The sequence below is a fragment of the Erithacus rubecula genome (assembly GCF_903797595.1).
Source record: "Erithacus rubecula genome assembly, chromosome: 6".
NCBI classification, from domain to species: Eukaryota; Metazoa; Chordata; class Aves; order Passeriformes; family Muscicapidae; genus Erithacus; species Erithacus rubecula.
In genome coordinates, this window is record NC_136688.1 from 38193560 (window position 1) to 38217675 (window position 24116).

Genomic DNA, 24116 nt, shown 5'->3' on the forward strand with positions numbered 1-24116 from the left:
TTAACCCTGAAACCTGCCCTGGCTTAAGGAAAATGTCTCTGGCAGCTGTCAGGGCTGAGAGGTCCTCAGGGCTCTGGTCTGGGAGTGCTGGTGTCAAGCCTGTTGCAGTGACACAAGGCATTCTCAGGAGTGAGCTGCTTCAGTGGAGAAGCTTTCAGCAGTCCTCTTGTCCCTCTAGGGATTTGCAGGCAGATCAAGTCACAACTGCTGCTTGCTTTTTTCTCTCTTACCTTTGTAGATGTATTTTCCTCACGCTTCCTCTGGCAAGCCTCTCTTTCCCTCCTCCAGGCTGCAGGAGAAGAAGTGGTGAAGAGAGGAAAATACTGAATTCATGGAAATAGGTCAGAGACTTTCAGGTCTTACAGTGTGCCAGAACAGGTTATTGTGACAGGCAAGCTTTAAGCTATGTAAGCCATGAAATGAGGCAGAGGGCTCTGCCTGACACCATCTTTGGTCACCCTTCCAATTCAAGGACGTATCTTGTAAAGGTCTGTGTTACTGAGCTCAAACGAGCCTCAGACATCCCAGCCCTGTCTGGCACAGCCAATTGTGAAATTCCCTGTCAGACCTGTGCCCTTAGTCTCTCTGACCTGCTGCGGCCTGGGGTGGGCATTGGTGAGAGGTGTGTAGGCAGTCAAAGCTGTACCACAGCTGCTGCCCAGCACAGAGGTGCTGTGTGAGACCAGAGGTCTCAGTGTGCCATGGTACACTGTGCTGGAAATGGTAATCTCCTCTTGACATCTTATCTGGCTGCTGAAAAGCACATAAATCTCTCAACAGGCTACACAGGACACAGCATTTGGTGCCTGTGCCTGCTCCCCTCTCTCCAATCTATAAATCTTGCATTCAAGCTCTCCAAGACTCCCCTTGATTATGACCATAATTTTGCCAGAAACCTCTGTGCTTCCTTCCCCATGCTGCATGAACAATTGAAGGATGGTTCTAGTTTACTTATAGTTACTTTCCCCACTATCATATGTCAAATATAATCAGGGCTCCAGATTTCACCCCAACAGCAGAGCTGAGGCTTGAGCCAAAAGCAGGGACAGGCACATCATCCTGTATGTACCTGTGCCATCTTCCTACTGCAGGCACACAAGTGCTGGTGGAAGTTAGGTCAGGGAGAAATAGTAAGGAGCTCCTCATGGAGCTGCCCTGGGTACACATGGGACCCGCACAAATTGTGTCAAGCAGCTCTGCTCCAGGTTTTGCCCAGCACTGCTGTGCTTCAGATTGCCTGGGTTGTGCCCATTTGTAACATGCTTGACACATGCAAAGCTTGCCTCAAAATGCAGTTTTCAGGATGCTAAACTTTTCAGACACATTTGTAGAGAGACTTCTCTGAAAATGTATGGAACAATTTTTTTCCTGAAAATGTCAAAACATTATGTTTGGACATTTTACAAATGAAGTAGCTTGGCTTTCTTTCAAGATGACAGTTTCATTTCAAAACTAACCTACCTTTAATGTTTTTTAAAGAGAAATAATATGAAATATTTGGGATTCAAATTGATATTTTCATTTTATTTTTTGCAAGTACCCCCTCAAGTTTTCCATTTTGTTTGAATGGGCAGATCTCTCCCTTCCTCCTATTTGTGTATTGAGGAAAAGGGATGGGCTATTTAGTCTCCCCATGGAACCAAGAGTACAGGAAGCTTGCCCAGGATGCTCCTTCTTTCTGCTGGAGCACTGCCTTGAATACCTGTATTCGCCTCCCTTTTCTCCCTCCCTGAGGTTTTACTCCACTGCCCTGTTGCTCCATCCTGGAAATAAAAATGTTGCTGTCAAGGCTGCCTGTACCTCTCCACTCTCCACCCTCCCTGTCTGCCTCCAAAGTGTTTTCCATTAAGTTAAAGATTAATTTCTAACCTCACTGACTGACAATGTGCTGAGGGGGGAAAAATGGTGCAGACTAAGGAGTGAAAGACATGGAGGCTATGGAAGAAGATAAAAAATCATGGGGGACACCAGTTTAGTATCAGCAGCTATCTAGCAGAGCAGGGTGTGTGGGGATGTCTCTGGGGTGCATGCAGTCCCCCAAAACCTGCTCTGCAGAGCCCTGGGACCCGCACACTCCCATCACATTCTTGTCTCTGGCCTGGCTGGGGGTGAGCTAGGGCAGCCTGGGGTTTGCTACCTTCGTTAGAAGCACCACGATGGTCCTGCTCCCCCAGCCTTCAGCTGGCCAGGACAGGAGGAAACCCTCATTTTCCTCCATCGACTCCCCGCACAGCTGCCACCGATTGCTATGGAAACCCGGGAGGATGCAAAGCAGGGGAAAGCTGCCTGGCTGGGAGGCTCCCGCAGTGGGAAGGGGTCCCGCAGAAGGAGGCACGATGTGACAGGCAGTTCTGCTGGGGTGAGCCCGGGGCCAAGCCCCTGCGGGAAGGCAGAGGATGAGTGCTGGCTCGGCCTCCCCACCCCACCGCCCCCGGGGGGGCTGAGGTGCTAGCAGAGGATTCTGTGCCTTTCCTTTCTCTGTCTCTGCATCAGTCATGACAGGAGCTTGCAGCAGAAAAGCACCTCCCTCACCAGCTGGGAACTGTTGCCAGATTTCAGCTTCACCAGCCTTTTTTCCCCTACCAATATACAGGGGTTTTCTTATGTGCAGCTCAAAGGCTCTTCTGTTTCACTTTCTTGTGAGGATTATCAAAGTGCTTACAGAATTTTTTTTTCTTTCTTATTTTTTTTAGTGTTTAGCAGCTTTTAAGAGGGGTCTCAGCACAGGCGAGAGGCTCTCACCAGGCACAGGTTCTGCCTTCCCCTTTGAGCAGCAGAAAGACAGCAGAGAGAGAATGCCTCTTAATTAGTGAGCCAGTGCCTCCCTTCCTTTCTCTCCCTGTCCAAGCCCCAGCAAAAGGCTGTGAACATCCATTCAGGGCACCAAAATCAGCTTCTGATGACAGTGCCCTTGGCTAGGCACGCTAGTGTCCTGGCAGCTCTGTGAAACTCTGAGGAAAACATGTAACAACTTTCTTTGTCAAAGACACCAAACCAGCTTTATCTACCCTAGGTATGTTCCCAGTTCTTCCTCCCTTTTAGTATCTCTTAGCTGTTAATGCAGACAGACTCCTGCTGATACTCTTATCTCAGCAATACAGATTATGAGGTGACATGAGCAAAGGTCATGCTGGCCAAGTTAAGACAAGCTATCTGTGTAGGCAGTCTCTGAATAGCATGGCCTGTACTGGGATCACCAGCCAAAAACATACCAGAGAAGCACATGCATAGGAAGTATTAGGCTTTTAAGGATGCCCAGGTTATGTGTCCTCCCTCTTTTCCCCTGGGGTAAATTAATACAGAGAAAATCCTTTCCAGTGCTGCTGGCTCTGCCAGCAATGCACACATGAAGATGTTTGAGACCCAGATACTCGGCTCCCCAGTGACTCTGCTAATAAAATGTACTCCTGGGAAACCTGCTGACCCAAGGAACAGACCTGCCTGCACAGAATTGAGCTGGGGAGAGAAAGCAGGTGTTTAGATCAGACCTGAGAGACTTTAGCAAGGTAGCAGCTGAATCACCATGCTGCCTGAGGCATGAATGTGAGCAAGCCCAAGGGACAGGAAAATCCTGTCTGCAGCCCTTGCTAAGGAGTGGTGCAGTGCCCCTCACATCAGTTTGTGAGAAGAGGGAGCCAGGAAGAGAGCTGCTCCCTGGCACTCAGCATCCCTTTTTTATGTAAAAAGGTGGGTGTTGTTTTCAGTCGTTCCTGAATCTTGACTTTGATGTGACAATTTGTGCAGAAAGATACAAAAGAAAGCAGGGAGATCTAGAAAATGCTTCTTGCCTGAGCTGAGGTTTAGTTAGACTCCTATAATTAACGACTGCAGTTCTCCTAAGAAAGATCCCAGCTGCTTTCCTCTGCAGCTTGCTCTATAAATTTTTCTCTCACACAACTGACACGCACCAAAACTCATTCCTGTGAGGAAGGGAATGAGTATGTATAAATCAAATCTGAAAAACATGAACAGAGGAGAGGGGTAAAAGAAGCACAGACTCCAAAAGAAGTTCTATAAATCAACTTGCCTGGGAGGATGCGATCAGGCTCCTCTGAGCAAGAGGTACCTTGCAGGATCATGTGTAACAAGCCCTTCACATCTGATCATTAAGTGAAGAGCTCAAGCAGTAAGTGAGACCTCTCTGTGCCTAGCAAAGACATGCTGTGCAAAGTGTGCCCTCATTTTGTCTTGGGATAAACAACTCTCTCAATAAGCTGTTCTGCTGAACTACTTGGTGTTTAGAGCAGCCCCATGGGAGCTAGAACCTTCCTGTCCATCCCTAATTCTTCAGGAACTCTCCCAAACTGAGTAGTCCCATCTGCCCTGTAAAATTCTCTCATCCAGCACAGATGGAAAGGACATCAACCTGCAAAGCCCAGGATATTGTAGAAGTAGGCATTCTCAAGCAGCAGAAGTCTGTTCCTCAGATCCTCACAATAGGAGCCTTTACTGCTTTGGAGAACTAGCTCTTGCTCCTAAGCATATAAAACAATCACCAAGGCTCTGTGCACTCTTATTTTCCAATCTGCTGCCTTTTCTCCAGGCCAGTGGGCCCAGTTCTTGAAAAGCAGGTAATGTTCCAGTCCTTTGGCAGATTTTCACCTCTGAGACTTGGGCAGTTTCAGTTTGCACATGGTCCTTCCGCACAGATTGTTGCCATTCCAAATTCAGCCAATGAAGAGAAGAGCAGGTAAGGGACTTCATGAATCTGGCACCCCCAACAGCACTATCTTGGGGTGACAGGTGCCCAGCAGGCACGAGTTCATGCTCTCCTCAGACCTTTAATTCCCTTGGTCTATCTGCCTATTCTTTGTTCTTCTATCCCCTTAATTTTTGTCTACATGAACTTTACACCAGGCCTTCACCAGTTCTTGTCTTCTCAGAGTCTCCTGTGTCTTACCAGGTTCTTTTGCCTCTTACAATACCTGGAACTGCTCTAAGTGCCCTCCCACTTTCTGAGAGCTTCATCCCACCACACCAAACTGTGCTTCCATAGCAGAGCTGGGGAGACTCAGCATATACCTCCTGTTGCCTTCCACCCCTAGGCATCTCTCTGGGCTATTCCCCCTCCTCTCAAACCATCCTGTTTTGCCTTTGCTCTCTCACAATGCTTTGAGCTCTATTTGATTTGCAGACACAATTTTCTTCCATGTAATTCAGCTCTGGCCTGTAAATTGGCTCTTCACTGATACATTTTTGCTTAGCTTGAAGAGGATTAAGTAAATTCTTTCACCATGGCAGTCCTATTTCTGGCCTGTGCCTGTTATCAGGGAACATAGGACAGTGGCAGCAGGGGAAAGCATTTTATTAAGAGGCCAAGGTATATGCCACACAGTTCTACTGCTTTCCTGTTCCCCACTAAGCTTTTGCAGACATTGGTAGATAAAGTTCTGCTAACAATAGCATTGCCCCATTATTTCTGCCTTTGTCACCAAAGGCAGCTACTGAATTTTCTTTTCCAAATGCTATTAGCTCTTCCCTCTAAAGTTTCTACATTTAATACAAATCTTCCATGTCTGAAGTTTGTGGCAATCATGCATGGACAGGCAGAGAGGTGAAGGGAAGCCTGCCACACAGTCTGCCCAATGTGCTCACCTGGACACAGCACAGGATGCCAAGGAGAAGCTGAACAGGGGGGCCTTGCCACTCCCTCAGCCAGTGTCTGCTCAGCTGCTGTTGAGAGGAGGGGAAGCACCTAAAGCCACCCTGGCTGCTTGGCTCTGAGCCACAGCTGCAGGACTGAGCCAGCACAGAAACCTCCTGCAGGTGCTAGCCCACAGCACAAACTCACCAGCCCACAGCAGCCCTCAGCAGGAAGAGGCTGCTTCTGCTCTCAGGCTATTTGTACAGCAGGTTAGTTCCCCACAGCAGACAGAGGGCAGCCACTGCTTTGCAGACAGCATGGACAGCAAACCTTTCTCTGTACCCTCTACCTTGGCACCTCATGGACCAGCCAGCCTGGTCCAGCACCTGCAGCACATCCTCCAGCAAACATCTGTCCATGCAAACCACACAGAGCTTGTCCCAGTGCTCAGCACCTAAGGAGGGTCCCACACCTCAGAGAACACTCTAGTGTCTTTTAAACAATAGCTCCCAGTCAAACCCTGGCAATGTGTCCAGGCAGTAATCTTTCCAGGGTGAAATCCTGCAAGTTCAGCAATGTAGAAGACTCACTGGTCTTTGTTCTTCCCTTGATGGGACAACACAAACCCAGGCTGGCTGTGACAGCTCTTTGTCATGTATGATCCACTACAGCAAGAAAAACCATTGACCTTGAGCAACACCTGGCTTACCTGTTGTGAAGATCACCTGTCTCCATGCTGACTTCTGAATGGACAGAGCTTTATCATCCTCTGCTTTCAGCATGTGGTAAAGACTAGTGGGGCAGAAGTAGCAGGAGAGCTCTACCACATCCTCTCCCTGGATAACCATTGCATCAGGCTAGAACTGTGCAAGGCACAAGCTTTTTCCCTCAGTAACCAAGATTAGACCATGAATAAAAGGAAATAGCTAAAGGTCAAGCCAGCTAGAACAAGAATAATGAAAATGGGCTTAAGGAACAGCTGTGTGCAGTTGCTCAAAGTACAGCAGATTTTGTCCTTTTCCTGACTCAGTGGCTGGGGGAGGCAGAAATTTTAGCAGTGGCCAAAAGCACTTCTGGCTGGTGGACTGCTAGATGCATCATAAGCATATGCCTGTTTTCTCTGCCCTGTATCCTCTGAGTCATACACAAAATAGATAAGCATTGCCTTTCATCCCTAACTCTCTGATGGGTGCTGCCTCCTGCAACAGTCAAAGCTTCCCCACTTGCAAGAACATCCCTCACTTCTGAGGTTAATGTGATGTGCCCTGGTGCCTCCAGTCACAGCAGACAAAGGCTTCCTCTCTTTGGAGTCTTAGACCCTGTAATTAACCCTTGGCCCTTTGGACCAAAAGAAGCTGGGACACTTTGACATTTGGAACCTGTTGGAAAGTTTAATAAGTTCAAGGGCCTTTTCTAGGAACATTAGTTGAGGAAACAAAGAATTCAGAGAAGTGCTGGAACATTGTCATCAAATTGTTCTGAATGTATCTATTTTTAGAGGTGAAGAAGAGAAGCAGCTGAAGAGAATACCTTAGAGCTCAGTGCATGGCATGGTGGCAGTAGTTATGGGCCTCTCTCAGCCCCTCTCTGGGCCAGAGGAAAGGGGGTGGTGATGATGGTGTTGGTAGCATCTTTCCGTATTTTTTTATTTTATTTTTTTAAGAGATGAAGTTCCATTTTCACCACCCCACCCCCATGGTCAGAAAATGAGACCCACAGATAGAGCTGAAGATAATGGCAGGTTGCCATGGAAATGTGCATTTAGTCTCACTGTTTCCATGGCAACTGAAAGACATACCATTCTGTTCCTCTGAAGGATGCCAAAGGTAAATGAGCACTGATTAAAACAGGGGCACAAACTTGGGTTCTAATCAACAACAAAGACTAGGACCATAAACTCTTATTGCTCAAGCAGGAGATATTAAGAGCCATACAAGTTCTGGGAAGGCCAGCAGCAGGAAGTACTGCACACAAACTGCTCCCACGGGTTGCAGAATCACAGTCTTGGTGTAATGGCCCATCTCACTGTCATGAACAGCTTCAGCTGACTCACACAGCATTTCTGTCCACAGCTGGATACTAAACCAACCCAAAGTTCATGATCTACTCAGCTGTTTCCTGGGCAGGTATCTGCACAGATCAAAGCCAGTTGTAGCCTAATCCTGGAAACCACGCAGAGCAAACATATTCCTTAGAACACAGCAGGATCTGAACTGTACCATTAATCTTCTACCTAGCCCCTAGTGGCATTTGGTTGGAGAATTCATCCTTGAAGAAGAAAAAAATTCAAAAGAAAAAAAAAAAAAAAAAAAAAAAAAAAAAAAAAAAAAGAAAAGATAAAAATTAGGGGAGAGGAAAAAGTAAAGAAAAAAAAGCCAATAAAAAGCTTCCCAAATAGAAGTTTAATAGAATACAGGTGGCTGCAGTTTATTCTTGCCAATGCTCCGTGTCCTTAAACTGTGATTCTTTATGCAGGCTGGCTGACAGTTGTATCAAACACACCATTACACAAGGCTATCCCTTCCTCTACTGCCAGTCTCTCTGGCAGCTATGGCCCATTCCAGAGAAGCATGGTGAGAGCTTTGGCTGGTGTGCATGAAAACTGGCAAAGAAAAGGGAGCATCAAAACACTGCACATGCTGTCACACTCTCTGCTAATGAATTTGATAGTGGTGTTTGCTAGTGGAGACAATGTTTGGTTCAGTCCTTAAGCATGTGTTATAGCAGCTCATTAGGAAATATAGCACACTTGCTCTGAATTTTTCTCTGAACTCCCAAGAGCATGGAAAGGGACCTGGGAGTCCTGATGAATGACAAGTTGAACATGAGCCAGCAGTACCCTGGCAGTCAGGAGAGCCAACCGTGTCCTGGGGTGCATCAGGCACAGCATCACAGCCAGGCAAGGGAAGGGATTGTCCTGCTCTGCTCTGAGCTGGGGCAGCTTCACCTCGAGTGCTGGGGACAGTTCTGGGTGCCACAATATGAGAAGAATATAAAGATATTATACAGTGTCCAAAGGAGGGCAATGAAGATGGTGAGGGCTTGAGGGGAAGCCATGTGAGGAGTGGCTGAGGTCACTTGGTCACTGTTCAGCCTGGAGGAGACTGAGGGGAGACCTCACTTGCAGTTACAACTTCTTTGTGAGGAGCTGTGGTAGACACTGATCTCCTCTGTGGTGATCAATGACAGGACCCAAGGAAATGGCATGAAATTGTGTCAGGGGAGGTTTAGGTTTGATATTATGAAGAGATTCTTTGCCCAGAGGGTGACTGAGACTAAATTAGGCTCCATGGGGAAAGGATTACAAGACCAAGCCTACCAGAGTTCAAGCATTTGGACAATGCTCTCAGGTACATGTGACTCTTGGCTATCCTGTGCAGGGCCAGGAGTTGGACTCAATGATTCTTGTAGGTCACTTCCAACTCAGGATATTCTATAATACAATAAACTCTACTGACCAGTCCCAGCTTACAGTGTGTGAACAGTGGAACTGTTCACAGGGTATGAACTCAATTTTAAAAACTCAGGTTTTTTACTTGCAGCTGCCACCAGATGTTTGAAATGTTTGCAAGGTTGAAAACAGTCTTGGTACAAAGCATGTGCCTTCACAGCGTGGGACACAGACAAGAGAAGCCTTCTTTCATGCACTTCTGCTTTCCCATTATTGCCTCCTCCACTGTTCAGTGATTCCTCCCTCAGGTACTGGATTCAGACAAGCCCTTAAAGTGGCAAGAAATTACACTACTGTGTGGGAGAACAGAAGTCCTAGTGGATGTCATCCAGAGGTACTGGTTCCTCAACCTTACTTGTCTTCCTGGCTCACCCAACAGCTCTGTACAGATGTATAATGACACAAGAGAAAGGTCTGAGATTAGTGAAATTTTGCATATGAAAATTTGTGGGTGAGACAGCTATTCCCCTAACAATCACCTTAGGTTGGTCATTGGTCCTATTGTAGTCACTCACCTCAAAACGCTCTTTGTAGTAAATGATACCACACAGGGGCCCACCAACACAAGCACAGCACTCATGCATATCTCTAAACCACAAAAAAAGGGGTTAACAAAGATCTCCTATTTCCCTACCACTGCCTGGCTTGAGACCTGGAACTGGGACCCTCAGTTAAGAGGCCATTGTAGATACCAAATCTGAAGAACAAAGCCAGTCACAGGCTGAGGATATGCTGGTCATCTACCAACAAGTCTGCAGAGCTCCCAGAAGCTCTCACGAAAGGGAGAATTTCTATTCCATCTTCTTCTACCTTCTTGTCAGTGACACTGATGATTGTGCCCTTTTCCCTTGAAGTTTCATCTTAAGGCTTCCATAAATATCTTTCTTGATCATTCATTCCTTGTCAGGTGGGTGAACTGAGAGAATCCTCCTTCTTTATGTGGGAGCAGAGAAAGATTTTCCACTGCAGTTTCTCATTTGGCATGAAGTGAATGCAGCACCTCCAGCTCCTTCAGCTTCTCAGTGTCTCAGTACAAGGGCTCCCAATTATTCCCACACTGCAGACCTCCTGCTGACATGCCTTGGCAGCCCCTCATGGTCCAGGCAGCATCAAATCCCTTGTCTAATCTTCCGTGTCCTTCTCTTGGCATCATGAGTCTTGCACCACAGGCTATAGTGTGGTGCCATCTTTGTCACCTATTCAGTGCACAAAAGTTGACAGGTTAGGGTTTTCCAGTAGGAACTAAGATCTAGCCTTTTCTGCCTACAGAGCCAAAATACACCAAGATCGCCTTCATACTCCTCTGTCAAAAGAGCCCTTTTGCAGACTTTCTAACATTGACAGAAGTTCTCATGTACTGACAGACTTCTAAAGAACCAGGAAAACTCTGGAGGTGACAGACAGCGCTTTCCACCCACTCCCTAATGAAAACTGGAAAATCAGTAGCTTTCGCCAATAGGTTACACCTTCTCCCAAGAAGCAGGACTAGGAAGCCAAGAGCAACATGGCATATGGGCTGGAATCTTTCCAGCTCCTAGCAGCTTCTCAGATCTAAAAAGCACACTGCAGTAATACCAGCCTGCATCCAAAACAGACAGCTGCAAAGAAACTTTTGCTCTTGCTTAGGTCCTGCCTGGAGCAAATGCCACCTCACCCCAGAACGCCTCTGCACGTCCAGTGCAGCGAGTCCCAAGGAGTAAGGGGTCCACCTAGTGCAGTCAGAGCAGTACTGCCAGAACTGTGGGCAGAGCACATCACACATGCCAGCTTCACAGCAACGCTGCAAGTGACACTGGTGGGCACCAAAGCCTTATCCTCTGTGGAGCCTCAGCAGAGGCAGACCCTCTGAAAGGGGCAGCACTCCACGGTGACAGCACTTGCTCCATTTACTGCATTGGTACAGAACATGTGTAGGCAAGTGGAACGTGGCTAGGTTGAACAGACATGGTCCATTTACATTTAGCAAGAACAATAATCAAAATGAAGCCTGCATGTTTACTGGGGCTAAAGGCTATCTTTAGTTCAGGGAAAAAAAAAACAAAACGTGGTAGCTGCTGGTTTGATACCTCTCCAGCAATACTCTTTTTATTTCCCATAAAAGAGCTCAAAAGAGATTTGACCTAGGTCAGTCTGTGTGAAATAGATCAAGAATGGATCTTCCTGGTTCAGAAAGCAACTCCTCTGGCCTATAGCTATCCCAGCTGAAAGAATTTATCTAATGTATTCTACCCACACAAGCTTTAAGGTCTTACACTTTTCAAAGGCAGCTCTGTCTGACATCACCTTCAAGATCTGGAGCATAAAGGTAGGGTTAAAACACCCTGAAGGGGTTCAGACAAATTTTTTAACCACATCCTTTTACAAAATGTGACAGCTTTCTCTGATACCAACATAACTAGGTAGATGTTGTTGACTACAGGAAATGGAAAGGGCTAAACTGAAAGAGCCACTGTTCCACATCCTATCCATGTGCATCCCTATGTGACAAAGTCCGAGCAGGTCATATATGAGCTCCTCAAACATCTGCTGATGAAACTGAAACTAGCTGGCTATCAGCTCTGACCACTAGAAATAAATAGGCAAAACAGGGCTGACCATAGGCACTACTAAATAGTGCAAAAAGGCATTTGGGAAGCTTATCAAGAAATCCCTGTGGCATAGTCTTGAAAAGCTTGCAGTTTGCCATAGGCAGTTCCCTTGAGACCAAAGTCATGCAGTGCTCCCACACTCACGTGAAAGACTCAAGTCTTAAACAATTTGGTTATGATCGGATAAAACACAAAAGAGGGAACAAAAATAGCTCCCCCATCTATCTCTCCTTTCAACTAGAAGCAGGTGAATCACTGACTTTAAAGACATCTAGTGGCAGATAAAAAACTATAGAAAATGAGTAATTGAAAGGATGTTATTCTGGAAACTTCTAAACTTTCCATTCCATGAGAGTCCTAGAAAGGAGTGGAGCTATTCCAGTCTTTCATGTAACCAGGCATGTTAGACAGAGACTAAATGGTAAACCAAGTCATGGAAAAGTTTCCCAGACAACTGTAAGTCAAAAAGACTTGCAAACCCTTAGGCAGTAGTCCTGCTCTCCTCTGTCTCTTATCACCTCAACCTCCCTTCCTGCTGACAAGAGCAGGCAGCAACCACACTATGAAACCTGAGAGTCTGTATGAGCTAAAATTCTAAGTCGGGCTTAGGAACTGCCTAAAATAGCACTGGAGCATAGAGAGCTGTGTATTTATTTTTTTCATATATATACACAAGGTTTTTCTTCTGTTATATATATAAAAGACATAAGCTATTAATTTTTCCTACTTCAATTTTTTTGGTTTCGCTTATTCTGAGCAAGTGAAAAACATCATCCCAGGAACTTACAGCAAAGCCACCATACATTCCTAGGACCAAGAGAACCCTGTTCAGCAAGAAAAAAGTATCTGGAAAAGCCCACTGTAAGCTGGGCGGTGGAGAGCCAGCAGCACATGTGAGAAAGACTCCAAGTCCCATTCACTTGGAAGACAAGGAATAAGCAACACCAGCCTGAAAGAACCCACATTCTACCCACACGTAAATGCACACGCAATACTGATCAATCTCATACACTTTTTTTAGTAAGACCTTTCAATAAACATACACACACATATATATAGTCTTCTCTTGCAGAGATAGTTAAGTAGTTCCACATTCAGGACAGGCAGCACCACCTGGCCTGTGGTTCACAAGGCGCTGAAGATGCTCCTGTATGTGTGCTCATGGTAACTTCATTATGTCTGAAGGGAAGACCAACAAATCTTGAAGACAGGCTCAGTGCAAACACACACAGCTGCAGTAATGTGTAACAGCTGTGCCACAGTGTAAGGGAGATGAGAGGGAGCAGCAGGGAAAAGAAAAAACATAAACCTTCTGGAGACTGCCAAAAGTGTCTGCAAACAGTGTCCATCCATGAGAAGTCCAGTCAGAATTTGACAGAGAAGGAAGTCCCACATGAACAACCCTTCTCTGCCTGGGGGTTGCTCACCACCTGGAAGGAGCTTCGGATCAGCTCTTGGCTGAAATCCACCATAGATCCTTTCACAAAGGCCAGGCTGTCCACATCCACTACCACACGGGCACCACCTTGTTCGAACACTCTGCAAAAAAAGCAGCACATTTAACCATTAACTCTGGCGAAGACTTTACAGAGAAGCACCTCTGCAAAAAAAAAAAGCAGCATATTTAACCATTAACTCTGGCGAAGACCTTACAGAGAAGCACAACCTCAGAGTGCTCCTTTATCTCATAGGCCTCTTCCCTTCAACGCAAGACAGTATTATCTCACGCATACCCCTCCTGCTACTTCTGCAAAAAACAGTAACACCTGACCACCAAAACGCCCCTTTGTCCTTGCCTGTCATCAGGATTGATAACTGTGTCCAAGGAAAACTTGTACTGGAAGCCAGAGCAGCCACCTCCTTCCACCTGCAGCCTGAGAAACTCTGATCCTTCTGTGATCTCCAGTAGCCGCTGCAAATAAATAAAAGAAAGAGGATTAAAAGGTCTGCTGATCAACTGGAGAACACTCCAACCTGTCTCCTCTGCGTGAGGGCAGGGCAGGCAGTGTGGAAACCCTCCTAGAGACACCAGACCCTACAGAGTCGCCACCTTCACGCAGCTCTCGCTGAGGAAGATCTGTCCTTCGCTGGGGTCGCTCTCCGTCGGGCCCGGCTCGGAGAAGGACGATGCCCAGCGCAGCAGGGAGCCAGCGGGGCGGGCAGGGCCGGCCGGGGGCCTCGGCAGCGCTCGGCCTGGGCGCGGGGAAGCGGAGCACCGGCTGTTTCGGGAAGAAGGGAGAGGGGGTGCCTCAGGAGGGCCGCGGCGGGCCCGGCCCTGCAACCACCACCCCCTGCCGCGCAGCGGAACATGCCGTGTCCCCGAGGGAGGGTGCAAGGGGCCTAGAGCCCAAGGGAACGGTACCTCATCCGGCCGCCCAGCGCCAATATCCAGGACCGCCGCAGCACCGCCGGCGCCGCCATGGCAGCCCAGCCCCGCCCCGCCGCCATGGCGGAAGTGCGGCCGCGCCCACACCGGGCGGCGCCGGGCCGGCGGTGCCGGTGGCTGCGGAGGTGGCCGTGACCCTTCGCGGGCGCTGCTGGGCCTCGGCTTCGGTGAACGCGTTACAAGCGCACAAAGGCACTGTTCGCAGCCACGGAGCTGTGAAGAGTAATAAAATAAACAGCGAGCGCTGTCCGTCAGCACATGCTTGTCCCGTAAGGTTATCATGAGCAGAACGCAGAGAAGGGTCAAGGTGCCGCCGCAGGGGCGTTGGGTAGGCTGAAGAGCAAACACGGCAGTAGGGATAAGGGGTTTTAGGGTTTCTCCCGGGCTTTTCAGGTTTGCTCTCGTTTATCAGGTGGAGGCCACTTTTCCTTCGTTCGAGCGCTTGGCCCGGCGGTGCTCAGCCTTACACCCACAGTGTCCCCCCGGTCCCGGTCCCGGTCCCGGCCGCGGTCCCGGCTGGGCTCACCCGATTCCGGGCAGACCCCTACGGCCACCCGGAGCACGTTGCCCTCCCACGGTGGTTTAAGCTCCTCCTGATCGTCTGCCGTGTGACAGCGGCCTGGCCGGTCCATCACAGATTGTGGTTAAAAGTCTTTATCTCTCTGTTCCTCATGTGATTCTGGGGGAGGAATCCTGTTCCTCAGCCCTAGCCAGACCTGCGGGGAGTCATACAGTGACTGTGTGGAAGACGGGTGGAAGAAAACCTGTCATCCCAGCAGGAGGAGGTGATTTTCCGTCAGAGGACTTGAGGACCTCGTCACAATTTGCTTTCTCACCATCCAAACAAGGTGGTTCTTCTGTAACACGAGGTTTTGCTTTTTGTTCCACCCTGAGCATGTAGATAAAGACTGGTTTGAGCTGTTTAATCTTGCTTACTCTTGGGTTAGCTCTCATGATGCTAGGATAAAGCCAGGAAAGCAGCACAGGCAGGGTCCCAGCAGGAGTAGTACTAATGCAGGCACCTGCAATATTTGATGAATTCTCATCAGGCATATCAGAACACTGAATGTTTAAATAAAACATATTGGGGTGTTTCTCGGTTATTATCAGTGTGGCATCCCAAAAGCTGATGACTTTGGAGGAGGGAATGAAAACCTCCTGGGAGAAAACATGAGGTCATGCCTGATTTTGTTTCATATTGCATTGACTTTTTTTCTCACTCTGTAGGGTGTATTAGATTGATCTTGCTGCATTTCTCCATGTTGTGGCTGTATTCACTCTGACACCTTTCAGAGAATGAATGTAGCCAGCCCCAAAAAAACAGACACTTACTTTGGAGTTGCCTTCATTTTTACTGTGTTAAAGTGACAGAAAGGTGTTAAGTGACATAAATGTGGCAAGCAGCTTCAAGGATCTTTGGGACATTGCTGAAATGATTACTGCAGACTGAAAGAATGAGAAAAAGGCCAGCTAGCATCACTCACAGTTAATATAATTAATAATCTGCTGTGCACCAAGGAGAGACTCATTCTGGGGACAACTTTTTTGTATGACAAGGGGTGGTGGGATAACTAAGAACACCAATTCCCTTGCATCTCTTATCACTGGCTGGTTTTTTCCTTCAGCCAGCTATGTGGTTGCTTGCTTTTTTCCATGGAGCAGTTATCCTTCCTGGGTTCTGATTTTGTTGGTCATCTTGTTCCTGATAGCTGGACATAATCTGGTTTTAAGTTTGTATTTTGATTTTCTCTTCTTATTCTGGTTTGTGGTGTCTTGGTTTGGGGAGTTCTTTAGCTCTCTTTATGCACACTGTATTGAAGAGATTTATCTGAGAGTTAAATTTTCTAGATATTTTGCTCTTTTCTCCTCTGCAAATGATGCTAAAATCTCTTGTATCTATTTTGAAGGGAAACTAAACTTGTTTCAGTGCTTCAGAAACTGGTGATAATAAAACCTCTAGTGTGGTGTTGAATGCAAAAGTGGATGTGATGAATTTAAATGTGAATTCTGATGGTCTGTAGCAAAAGGAGCATGTTCTGGCTGAAAGAACAGTTAAATTGATTAGTCTCTGTATGTGGATTTTCTTGAGAACCTGCCTGCTGTATTCACTGACGCTGTAGTGCCTGCAAGCGCATCTGTTTACTGAGCTGCAAGTGCTATGCTGTTAGAGGGATTTGAATTAATCAGGTGTAGATAGCTGATGAAGTGGAACTTCAGGCTTTTTCCTCGTGTAATAGAGTTGGTTGAACTACAAAAATTAACGACTGCAGTATCAGTCTTGCTGGAAAGAATTTGTCTGCTAACTTTCTCAGCGGTTTCCGCTGGTGTTTCTGCACTGCAGCATAAGCTCCCTGTGATGTTGGTATTCTGAAAGGACCTCCATCTGCAAAATAATGAGACCAGCCTGAAGTTGATTTGAATCTTTCTTAAGCAGTGTTTGGCTCCAAGGGAACCTGGAGGCTTGTGCCTGTTATCAGATGCCATAGGGGGCATGTGCCTAAAAGCAAGGTCTGTTTGGCCCAAGATGCTTGTGTTGCCCTGGGGAATTTAAGTTTTAGTAATGTTATTGCAAAACTGACACAATGATAATGTATGATATCAACTGAAAACCTTGGGCAGAAGGTTTCTGCTTCCTTCTTCTGCAAAGGCCTTGGCTGTAGATTTACAGACTTATTAGCTTATTAGCTTTTTACTACTCCAGTTTGGAGTGCAGGGAGGGGAAATAGACATGTTCATTTAGATCTCAGATGCAATGATTTTCAGTTCAAAGCCTTTGAAATATGTGTTGACTTGTATGTATGTAGTCACTGCCATTGTGTAAAAGCATCTGTGAAGCAAAGATAGGTGGTGAGTTATTTCACAGGAAGGCATCTTGATATAATGGACTGTGGAATTTGCTTCCAAGCAAATTCCAAGCACTGCTTATCCTGTGAATGTGTGACGGCACTTTATGGTGTTGCTCTGACCTGACTGCAGTTGTTACCAGCTTTGTTTACCATCTGTAAGAGTTGAAGGATAGGGATAAGGGATGCCTTTTGAAGGGCATGCTTTCCATGCACAAGGAAAAGCCTTTATCAGGTCTGTTATAAAGTGTGCTAGGTAGTGTTAAATACATGGCTTAGTTTCAGCAGGGGCTTTTTGAGGGTGGTGGGTTTGGGTTTTTTTTCATAGCGCTGTGGTAAGCACTTCACGATGCATGTGTTTGGAAACTGAATGCTTATGCAAAATCTAAAAAAACCCCAAACGTGAAAAAACCCTACCCCCGTTCTGATGTGACACCCTTCGCAGAGGGCCTGAGCAAAGCGTGGGGTCTGAGTCACTTGGCTGTGGAGCTGCAGCTGAGCAGGCAGACACTCACTGGGACAGAGGTCTGGAGCGGGGACGCTGTGTCAGCTCTGCCACATTCCTACCAAATCAGCACTCACGTGCCTCTCTACCGTGTTCTGACCTGATCCCAGAAAGGCTGAGATTTGCTACCACGTGAAATTGGTGAAAAGTTGTAAACTTTAGCTTGGATCAGATGCCTTCTGAAGCGTTGTCTGGTTTGCCACGGCATCCACAGCACAAAACAGGGAGTCTCTTGCGAATCACGAGTTTGAGAAACGGGACTGACATGCGTGCTGTGCGAAAGGTGGCAGCCACGCCAGGTACTCAGCGGATGTGACTCTTGGCACTCATGTTACGCAAACAGCTTTCGGCGTGCAGAACGGGAGGTATGGGATACGTATGAACAAGGCCAGGGACGAGTCTATTACAGCAGCTTTGGGGGCTTTATGTTTTATCCGCTTTCAGAAGGGGCAGCAAAGGAGTTTCCCGTCCCATTGCACCGCCTGTATCTGAGCCTGTCCTCCAGCTGCTGCCTTTGACACTGACTGTCCCAGGACAGCCCAGGAGTGAGGATGTCCAGTGGCAGCACTTTTGGAGATGGTGTCGGTGTCCGTCCAAGGGCTGTGGTTGCAGCACACCACCACGGGCCGCGGCGGGGGCGGCTCCGGCCCGGCTCCAGCCCGGCCCCGCGGGCGGGGTCCGCTCCGGCTGAGGGCGGGCGGGGCCGCCGCGCTCATGTGACACCGCGGAGCCGCCGCCGCCACCGTGCCCTCCGCCGTGCCCGCCGCCGCTGCAGCAATGGTGCCGTCCCCGCTCGCCCTGCTCCTGGCTCTGGGCGCCGCCGCCACCGCCCTGGCCGAGCCGCTCCGCTTCGTTGATTGCGGTGAGTGGCTCCGGCCCGCGGGGCAGCGGGAGGAGCGCAGCAGCAGGCGGAGACGGCCCGGTAATCCCGACTCTTCCTTGCAGGTTCCGTAGACGGCAGAATCCAGGAGGTGAACGTGAGCCCCTGCCCCACTCAGCCCTGCCTGCTCCACAAGGGGACATCCTACAGCATCAACGTCACCTTCGCCAGCAGTAAGGAGCACATCCCGAGCGGGAGTGGGAAGGGGCAGGGGATCCCCTCTGTGTCCCACTGCTGGGACGGGAGAAGGGCGGCTGGAGAGGGATTTGGGTGGGGGGAAGAGTGTCCCTTCGTTGTGTTCTTGCAGCCTGGGGTATGTAAAGGGCACGTGTGGTATATATGTGTTCTCCGTGTTCTGCAGAGATCGAGAGCCAGGGCAGTCAAGCCAGGGTGTACGGGGAGATGCTGCACGTGGACATACCCTTCCCTATTCCTGAACCCGATGGATGCAAGTCCGGGATCCAGTGCCCCATTCAGAAGGACCATTCCTACAGCTACCTGAATAAACTCCCTGTGAAGAGCGAATACCCCAGTGTAAGTATGCAGGCAACTGGTCAGCTTCTCAACTACTGCCTATATTGGGGTAGTCTCACCACCTGCCTTTAAGGGAAGACACCTTGTTCTGTTATGGGGAGAGAAAGTAGACTCCATAGACCATCTGGTGTTCTTTTTGCTGTATGACTCTACTTTCAAGTTCCCACTTTGGGACAGACCCAGCAAAGGAAGCAGCCTAACTCCAGCTGCTGAGAAGTGGCTTCAGCTGCTCCAGTATCTTCCTGTGCCATGTCTCCCCACCAGAGCCTGCTGCATGCAGCTGAATGCTCACAGACTGGGCGTGCTCGACTCTGGAGCGCAGTTCAGCTGGGGGTGCTGCACGGTGTTTCCACCCTGCTTTCTCAGGGAGTGGGAATTTGAGTGCAGGGTGTGGAGGTCTCCTGTATCATGTAACTGAGTCCTCTCCATCCACAGATGGTACTCCAGGAATCAGTGCTTGAGCGTGGCCCACCTATTGCATGCAAAGACAAGGCCCCAGCTCTGTCTTCTTTGTGCAGAGGTCCCAAGACCTCCTTGTTCCACACAAGTGATAATTTTTCTCCCCATGCCTTTGCCTTAAGATTTCCTGAATGTTCTTTTTTTTTTCTCTGCTCCTCTCTCTTTCAGATTAAACTGATTGTGAAGTGGGAGCTGGTAGATGACCAGAACCAGATGTTGTTCTGCTGGAAGATACCAGTGCAGATTACCAGCTGAGGAGCCCTGCCATTACTAGGGCTTGGGGAGGGAAAAACCAGAAACAACACAGGCCAAATTCTTTTATATAATATACATTTCTTACTGCTTCCTTCAGAGCTCTGCAGCCTCTGAGCAGCCAGCACTGTGTTCCTTGCAAGATCAGCCCCTGGCAGAGTGCTCTTGCTGTGTTGAGGTGACATCCCTGGGATGTTCTCCTAGCAGCTCAAAGGGCAGCAGTGTCTGCTGCAGGAGTGACTGAGCATCATCCTCCAGCCGCTATGTGGAGGCACTGTTAGACATGGAGCTGTCTATCCTCAGAAAGGAATTTCACAGTGATGAACCTGGCTATTGTCTGAGCTGCTACCTGGTAATCCTTCAGTGCCTCTTCTAGAATGCCGGCTGCGTCCACCCTCCTGTGTTTCTCCTGCTCTGTTGTGACTGGGGTGCCCCTGGGACCTGCATTTGCTAGCCATACAGCTGAAGCAGAGGGAAGGAGTCTTTCCTTGAGCTGCCAGCCTGCTATGTCCTGGGCCTCTGCTCAAACCAGCAGGACTCCAGCTGGGAAAACTTCCTCTTTGTGGATGCAAAGCCAAATGGCGTTCAATGTCTCTGCAGGGATGATTCTTTCTCTAACCAATGGTTTGCACTACTACTAACTTGGAGCTGCTGTGAGCTCCTGAATCTCTTTTTATAACCTTCCTTTTAATAAAGGCTAGACAAAATCTGCTTGTGTTGTATTCTGTGAGTGTTGAGGACCAGAAGTGAAAGCAGAGAGGCCGGGCATTTTCTAGCTGGGGCTCAGCTGGTCTTCCTAGCTTAAGGCATGAATAGAGGTAATATGCTGGTCTAAGTGTGGGTTACCTGGAAGCAGCCAAACATCTCTGTTGTTGGTATCCAGCTGGCAATGTCTGGCTGTGCTTCTGCCTTGCTAGTCCTATGCAGGCTTGAAATTGTTCAAAGGCTCCCTGAAGAGGTGGTGGCATAGCAAGCCTTGCTTGCTGCAGCATAGGTAAAGGTCTTTATACTGAGGGCTCCAGGGCTGGAAAAACAACTCCCAGACCTGCCAGAGAGTTCTTACCAACTGCAGTAACTACATTTACTCATATGGGAACTGCAGCCCCCTTGTGTGAGAACAAGGCAGGGTGTGAACAACTACAACTTCCGTGCTGCTTGCAGGGACTAGAGTTGGCTCCTGCCACTGGTGCTGGGCTGGGGATTTGGCCCAGCAAAGTTCTCTGCTCTCACTCAGGAGCAGGAGAAGGCCATGTGCCAGCTGAGAGGGCTAAGAATTGGCTTACAAGTGGGATGGCTTTGCCCTTGGCAGAGGCAAGACAAGCACAGTTCTGACAAGCCTCAGTGTTTTGAGCCACAGGGGCCCAAAATAAATGTTTTATTTAACAACATGAGAGAAGTTTCCAGCAGAATCAGTTAAAAAAAAAACAAAACACCAACAACTTTACAGAAAGGAAGCTGGACCTGCTCCCCCTCCCCCTGCCCAGCCAGCACGGGGCATAAAGTGTGGGGCTAAAGGCCACAGGGAGATCTGGTGCTGGGGCCCCTCAGGCCTCTTTCCCATGCCCCAAGGTTAGGCAGCAGCTCTAGAAAGCCGGGGTGGAACCCCCATCTTAAAGCTCTGGCCTGGGGGCCAGACGCTTCACAAGGAGTGGGGCCAGCACCCGCCATGTGGGTAAGGCTTGTCACTAGGTCAGTGCAGCAGTGGCAGGGAGATGAACCCCCTTTCTGGGCAGGGTGAGGGGGCAGGCTGGGGCTGTGTGTGAGGGGTGTCCTGTGAGCCTCCATGACACAGGGCAATGTGACAGGTGCTAAGGGCTGGGTGGGCTCTGCTGCAGGAAGAGCAGGGGCTGGCAGGGCCAAGAGGGGTGCAGAGCTGGGAGCTCAGCCCTGACCTAGAGAGAGAGGTGGTGGGGAAGCTGCACACTTCGAAGGGGAAGGAACAAAGAGCCTCGAAGAACCCGCAGCCCCAGGAGGCCTTTCTCTGTGCTCGCAGGCGCAGAGCCGTGTGAGGGGAGCAGCCTCCCCTGCTCTCCTAGAGCTACGCAGCTGCCGGGCTCTGGGCTGTCTGGGGCACGCAGTGGTGGGACCGGGCCAGGGCCACGTAGCCCGGCAGGCACTGGCAGCGGTAGGAGCCCTCTGTGTTCTCGCAGGTGCCACCTCGGCACAGGGGCTCAGGGCTGCCCACCTCCTCACACTCGTTGATATCTGCAAGGAGAGGCATTGGGCTGAGCTGGTGGCATAGTGAGTAGTCCCAGCCCACAGCCATCTCCTTGTGGCCCTGCCGTTCCCCTGGCCCTCCCACACAGGGCCTGCCTGCCTTGTCCCCCAACCGGTACCTTCAACATGTCCACAGTGACACCACTAGCCTCCTACACCCTCAGCATATCTGCAGAGCATCCATAGTGTCCAAGGGTGCCATTCCTGGTATCCTCCAGCACAGCACTGAAGCCTGCCCCATGTACACCAGATAAGAGCCCCTCCATGCTCTGCAGCTGGTGACATCCCCTGGTTAGCAGCTTGTGGCTAACAAGTTGTAGTAGTCTAAGATCTGGGAAAAAGGACACTTCTAGCCTTGGAAAATGCCTTTTTCTGATCCAACAAGGTCAACCAAGCCCTGAGAGGCCGATTATCATCTCCAGGACCAAAACACAGAGGGACTTCGTGCTGCACAAACAACGGCTTATTTCATTAACCTGCAAACTGTGCCAAAGGGCTCAGTTGGTCACCTCATCGGGCTGGAGCGTGCACGTGAGCCCTACAGCAGCTGCCCTACAGTACAGGTCTGCTCTGCTACATGTACTAACCCTGACACCCTGCCTGAGATACACCAATCTGAGCTGGACAGAGCACCCAGGTACAACCCCAGAACCGTTGTTTGTACCCACAGGACCTCCAGAGCCCAAATTCTCACCCACCAAGGCAGGCTCAACCCCTCTGACCACAAACTCCAGACTCAACCCCCACTGATCAGCAGGGAGTGGGAAGCAGCTGATGGGTTCAGCTGGCCACCCAAGGGAGATAGAAGGCCCCAGCAGTAGCCAATGAACCCTGGGAGGACCAAAGTGTTCTGTCAACTCAGGGACCTTGGATTATCTCATGCATAGGTGGAGGAGGCCATCTGACAAAAAAAGAGAAGTGCAGCCCCGTGGAGGGATGCTGGAAGCAAAATTTTCAGGGAGGTAAGAGAAAGCACAGCAGTCACAGGAGGAAGATGGAGAGGGGAAACATGAGAAGAGAGACCTTGAGTAACAAGGTAGTCTCCACACACAGCCAAACCAATTACAGAACTGACCCTATGGACTCTCACTAAACCTCAGGATCACACATTGCCATGAACAGGCTTGCTTGGAAGCCCAAGAAGAAGTTAGGCACATCAAGGAAGATGTGCTTTGCAGCCTCAGAAGCAAGGGAAAGTAAAAGCTGAAATAGCAGGCAAGCTGCTCTGGCCACCAAATCGAGAGAAGAAATGAAACAAGGACACTTCAGCCCAGAGAGACCCAAAAGAAACAGTGTAGTGCTCTTAGCAGTCTGCACCAAGTCCTGGAGTTTGCCCACTTGGGCAGGGGTGGGGACACACAGCTCACTATACATGGCATGGGTAAGCTGTTGCCCTAGGAAGTGAGAGGGGAAGTCCTGTAGCAGCTGCAGGAGTATTCTAAAGGCCTGCAGTCAGCAAGGTAAAACCATGGTGATGACTAAGAACCAAGCAGGAGAACTGAAAGGAAAAAAAACAGGCTCCAGTGTAAAATGAGGGCTAGTTAGTTTCAGGATAGAAAAGGCAACAAGCAAAGGCTCCATAAATATGTTAGGAGGAAACAATGAGGAATGTCAGTCTATTTCTTATCAACAGAGGAAACAAAAGCCAGTCGTGCTGGCTGGAGCAGCTAACATGGGCTTTGTTCCAGCCTTCATAAAAACACTCGTGGTGATCAGACAGGGCACAGACCATGTTTGAAGTGTTTAAACAAGGGTGCAGGAGCACAGGGAGGGAAAGGCCACACTATGATGGAGAGGTTCAACAATCAGTTACATCCATAAAGGTTTGTGGCAATGCAAGTTCACATGCTTAATGCTGCCTGCAGTCCCTGAAAAGTCAACAGTTCTCTCTGAGATGGGAGCATAAAGAAGGCTTCAGAAAAGCAGCAAAGGATAAATCTCAAAACCATCTTCAGAAACAGAGAAGGGAAAAATCCAGAATTAAGTCTGCTCACCCCTAAGCAGTTCAGCTTTGTGAGTGATTAGGTCATAACCTTCTAAAGGATAACAGGATCATTAAATAGCTGGTGCAGATCAGTTAAGGCCTGATTACGTTAAGCCAATCTGGTTCTCTTCCCTGACCTGATAACTAGCCTGCCAGATAAGGGAGAAGTGGATATGATGTGCCTTGGCCATGGTGAGGATTTCAACACACTCTCACATGACACACTCAAACAGATTGAGAAAATACCCTCTAGATTAAACTGCAGCAATTGCACAATGGACTGCACAGCTGCACTCCAAAGGCAATTAGCAATACCTGGCTGTTACAATAAAAACCCTTTACAGCACAGGATGCAGTGATCTGTCCTTACCCCTGCTCCATGCAAATGTTATCATTAAGGTGGACAAAGGAAGAATCCCCATGCTTATAAAAT

The 24116-nt window shown here is 48.8% G+C and overlaps 3 protein-coding genes across 5 annotated transcripts in view; 1 reads left to right on the top strand and 2 right to left on the bottom strand.

The window, feature by feature from the left end:
* Window positions 1–12621: 12621 nt before the first annotated feature.
* On the bottom strand, window positions 12622–14379 carry ISCA2 (iron-sulfur cluster assembly 2). Of its 2 annotated transcripts, XM_079307796.1 has the most exons (4): window positions 13986–14248; window positions 13674–13842; window positions 13420–13535; window positions 12622–13162 (listed from the first exon to the last, which is right to left on the bottom strand). In XM_079307796.1, the coding sequence occupies exons 1-4, from the start codon at window positions 14069–14071 to the stop codon at window positions 12988–12990; spliced, it is 546 nt and encodes a 181-aa protein (XP_079163922.1). In that variant the 5' UTR covers window positions 14072–14248; the 3' UTR covers window positions 12622–12987. The 2 variants fall into 2 exon arrangements, with proteins under 2 accessions (XP_079163922.1, XP_079163921.1); XM_079307795.1 differs by lacking the exon at window positions 13674–13842 and having other exon boundaries at window positions 13986–14379.
* A 3672-nt stretch (window positions 14380–18051) lies between these two features.
* Window positions 18052–20193, top strand: NPC2 (NPC intracellular cholesterol transporter 2). Its single transcript, XM_079309509.1, has 4 exons — window positions 18052–18219; window positions 18303–18410; window positions 18599–18771; window positions 19399–20193. Exons 1-4 carry the CDS (start codon window positions 18135–18137, stop codon window positions 19483–19485), a joined length of 453 nt encoding a protein of 150 aa, XP_079165635.1. The 5' UTR covers window positions 18052–18134; the 3' UTR covers window positions 19486–20193.
* A 627-nt stretch (window positions 20194–20820) lies between these two features.
* The window catches only part of LTBP2 (latent transforming growth factor beta binding protein 2), a 67392-nt gene continuing 64096 nt past the window's right edge, over window positions 20821–24116 (bottom strand). For both annotated transcript variants that reach the window (XM_079307790.1, XM_079307789.1), the window contains one exon: window positions 20821–21687. In XM_079307790.1, coding sequence (XP_079163916.1) covers window positions 21521–21687 — 167 coding nt within the window. In that variant the 3' untranslated portion in view covers window positions 20821–21520. The remainder of the gene's footprint in view (window positions 21688–24116) is intronic.

Coding starts and splice junctions, on each gene's coding strand:
- ISCA2 (XM_079307795.1), bottom strand. CDS start 14,291: ATGATAACCTTACGGGACAAGCATGTGCTGACGGACAGCGCTCGCTGT. Junction 13,536..13,985: donor GCGCTGGGCGGCCGGATGAG/GTACCGTTCCCT, acceptor ATTTATTTGCAG/CGGCTACTGGAGATCACAGA. Junction 13,163..13,419: donor GTTATCAATCCTGATGACAG/GCAAGGACAAAG, acceptor CTTTTTTTGCAG/AGTGTTCGAACAAGGTGGTG.
- NPC2 (XM_079309509.1), top strand. CDS start 18,135: ATGGTGCCGTCCCCGCTCGCCCTGCTCCTGGCTCTGGGCGCCGCCGCC. Junction 18,220..18,302: donor GCTCCGCTTCGTTGATTGCG/GTGAGTGGCTCC, acceptor TCTTCCTTGCAG/GTTCCGTAGACGGCAGAATC. Junction 18,772..19,398: donor TGAAGAGCGAATACCCCAGT/GTAAGTATGCAG, acceptor TCTCTCTTTCAG/ATTAAACTGATTGTGAAGTG.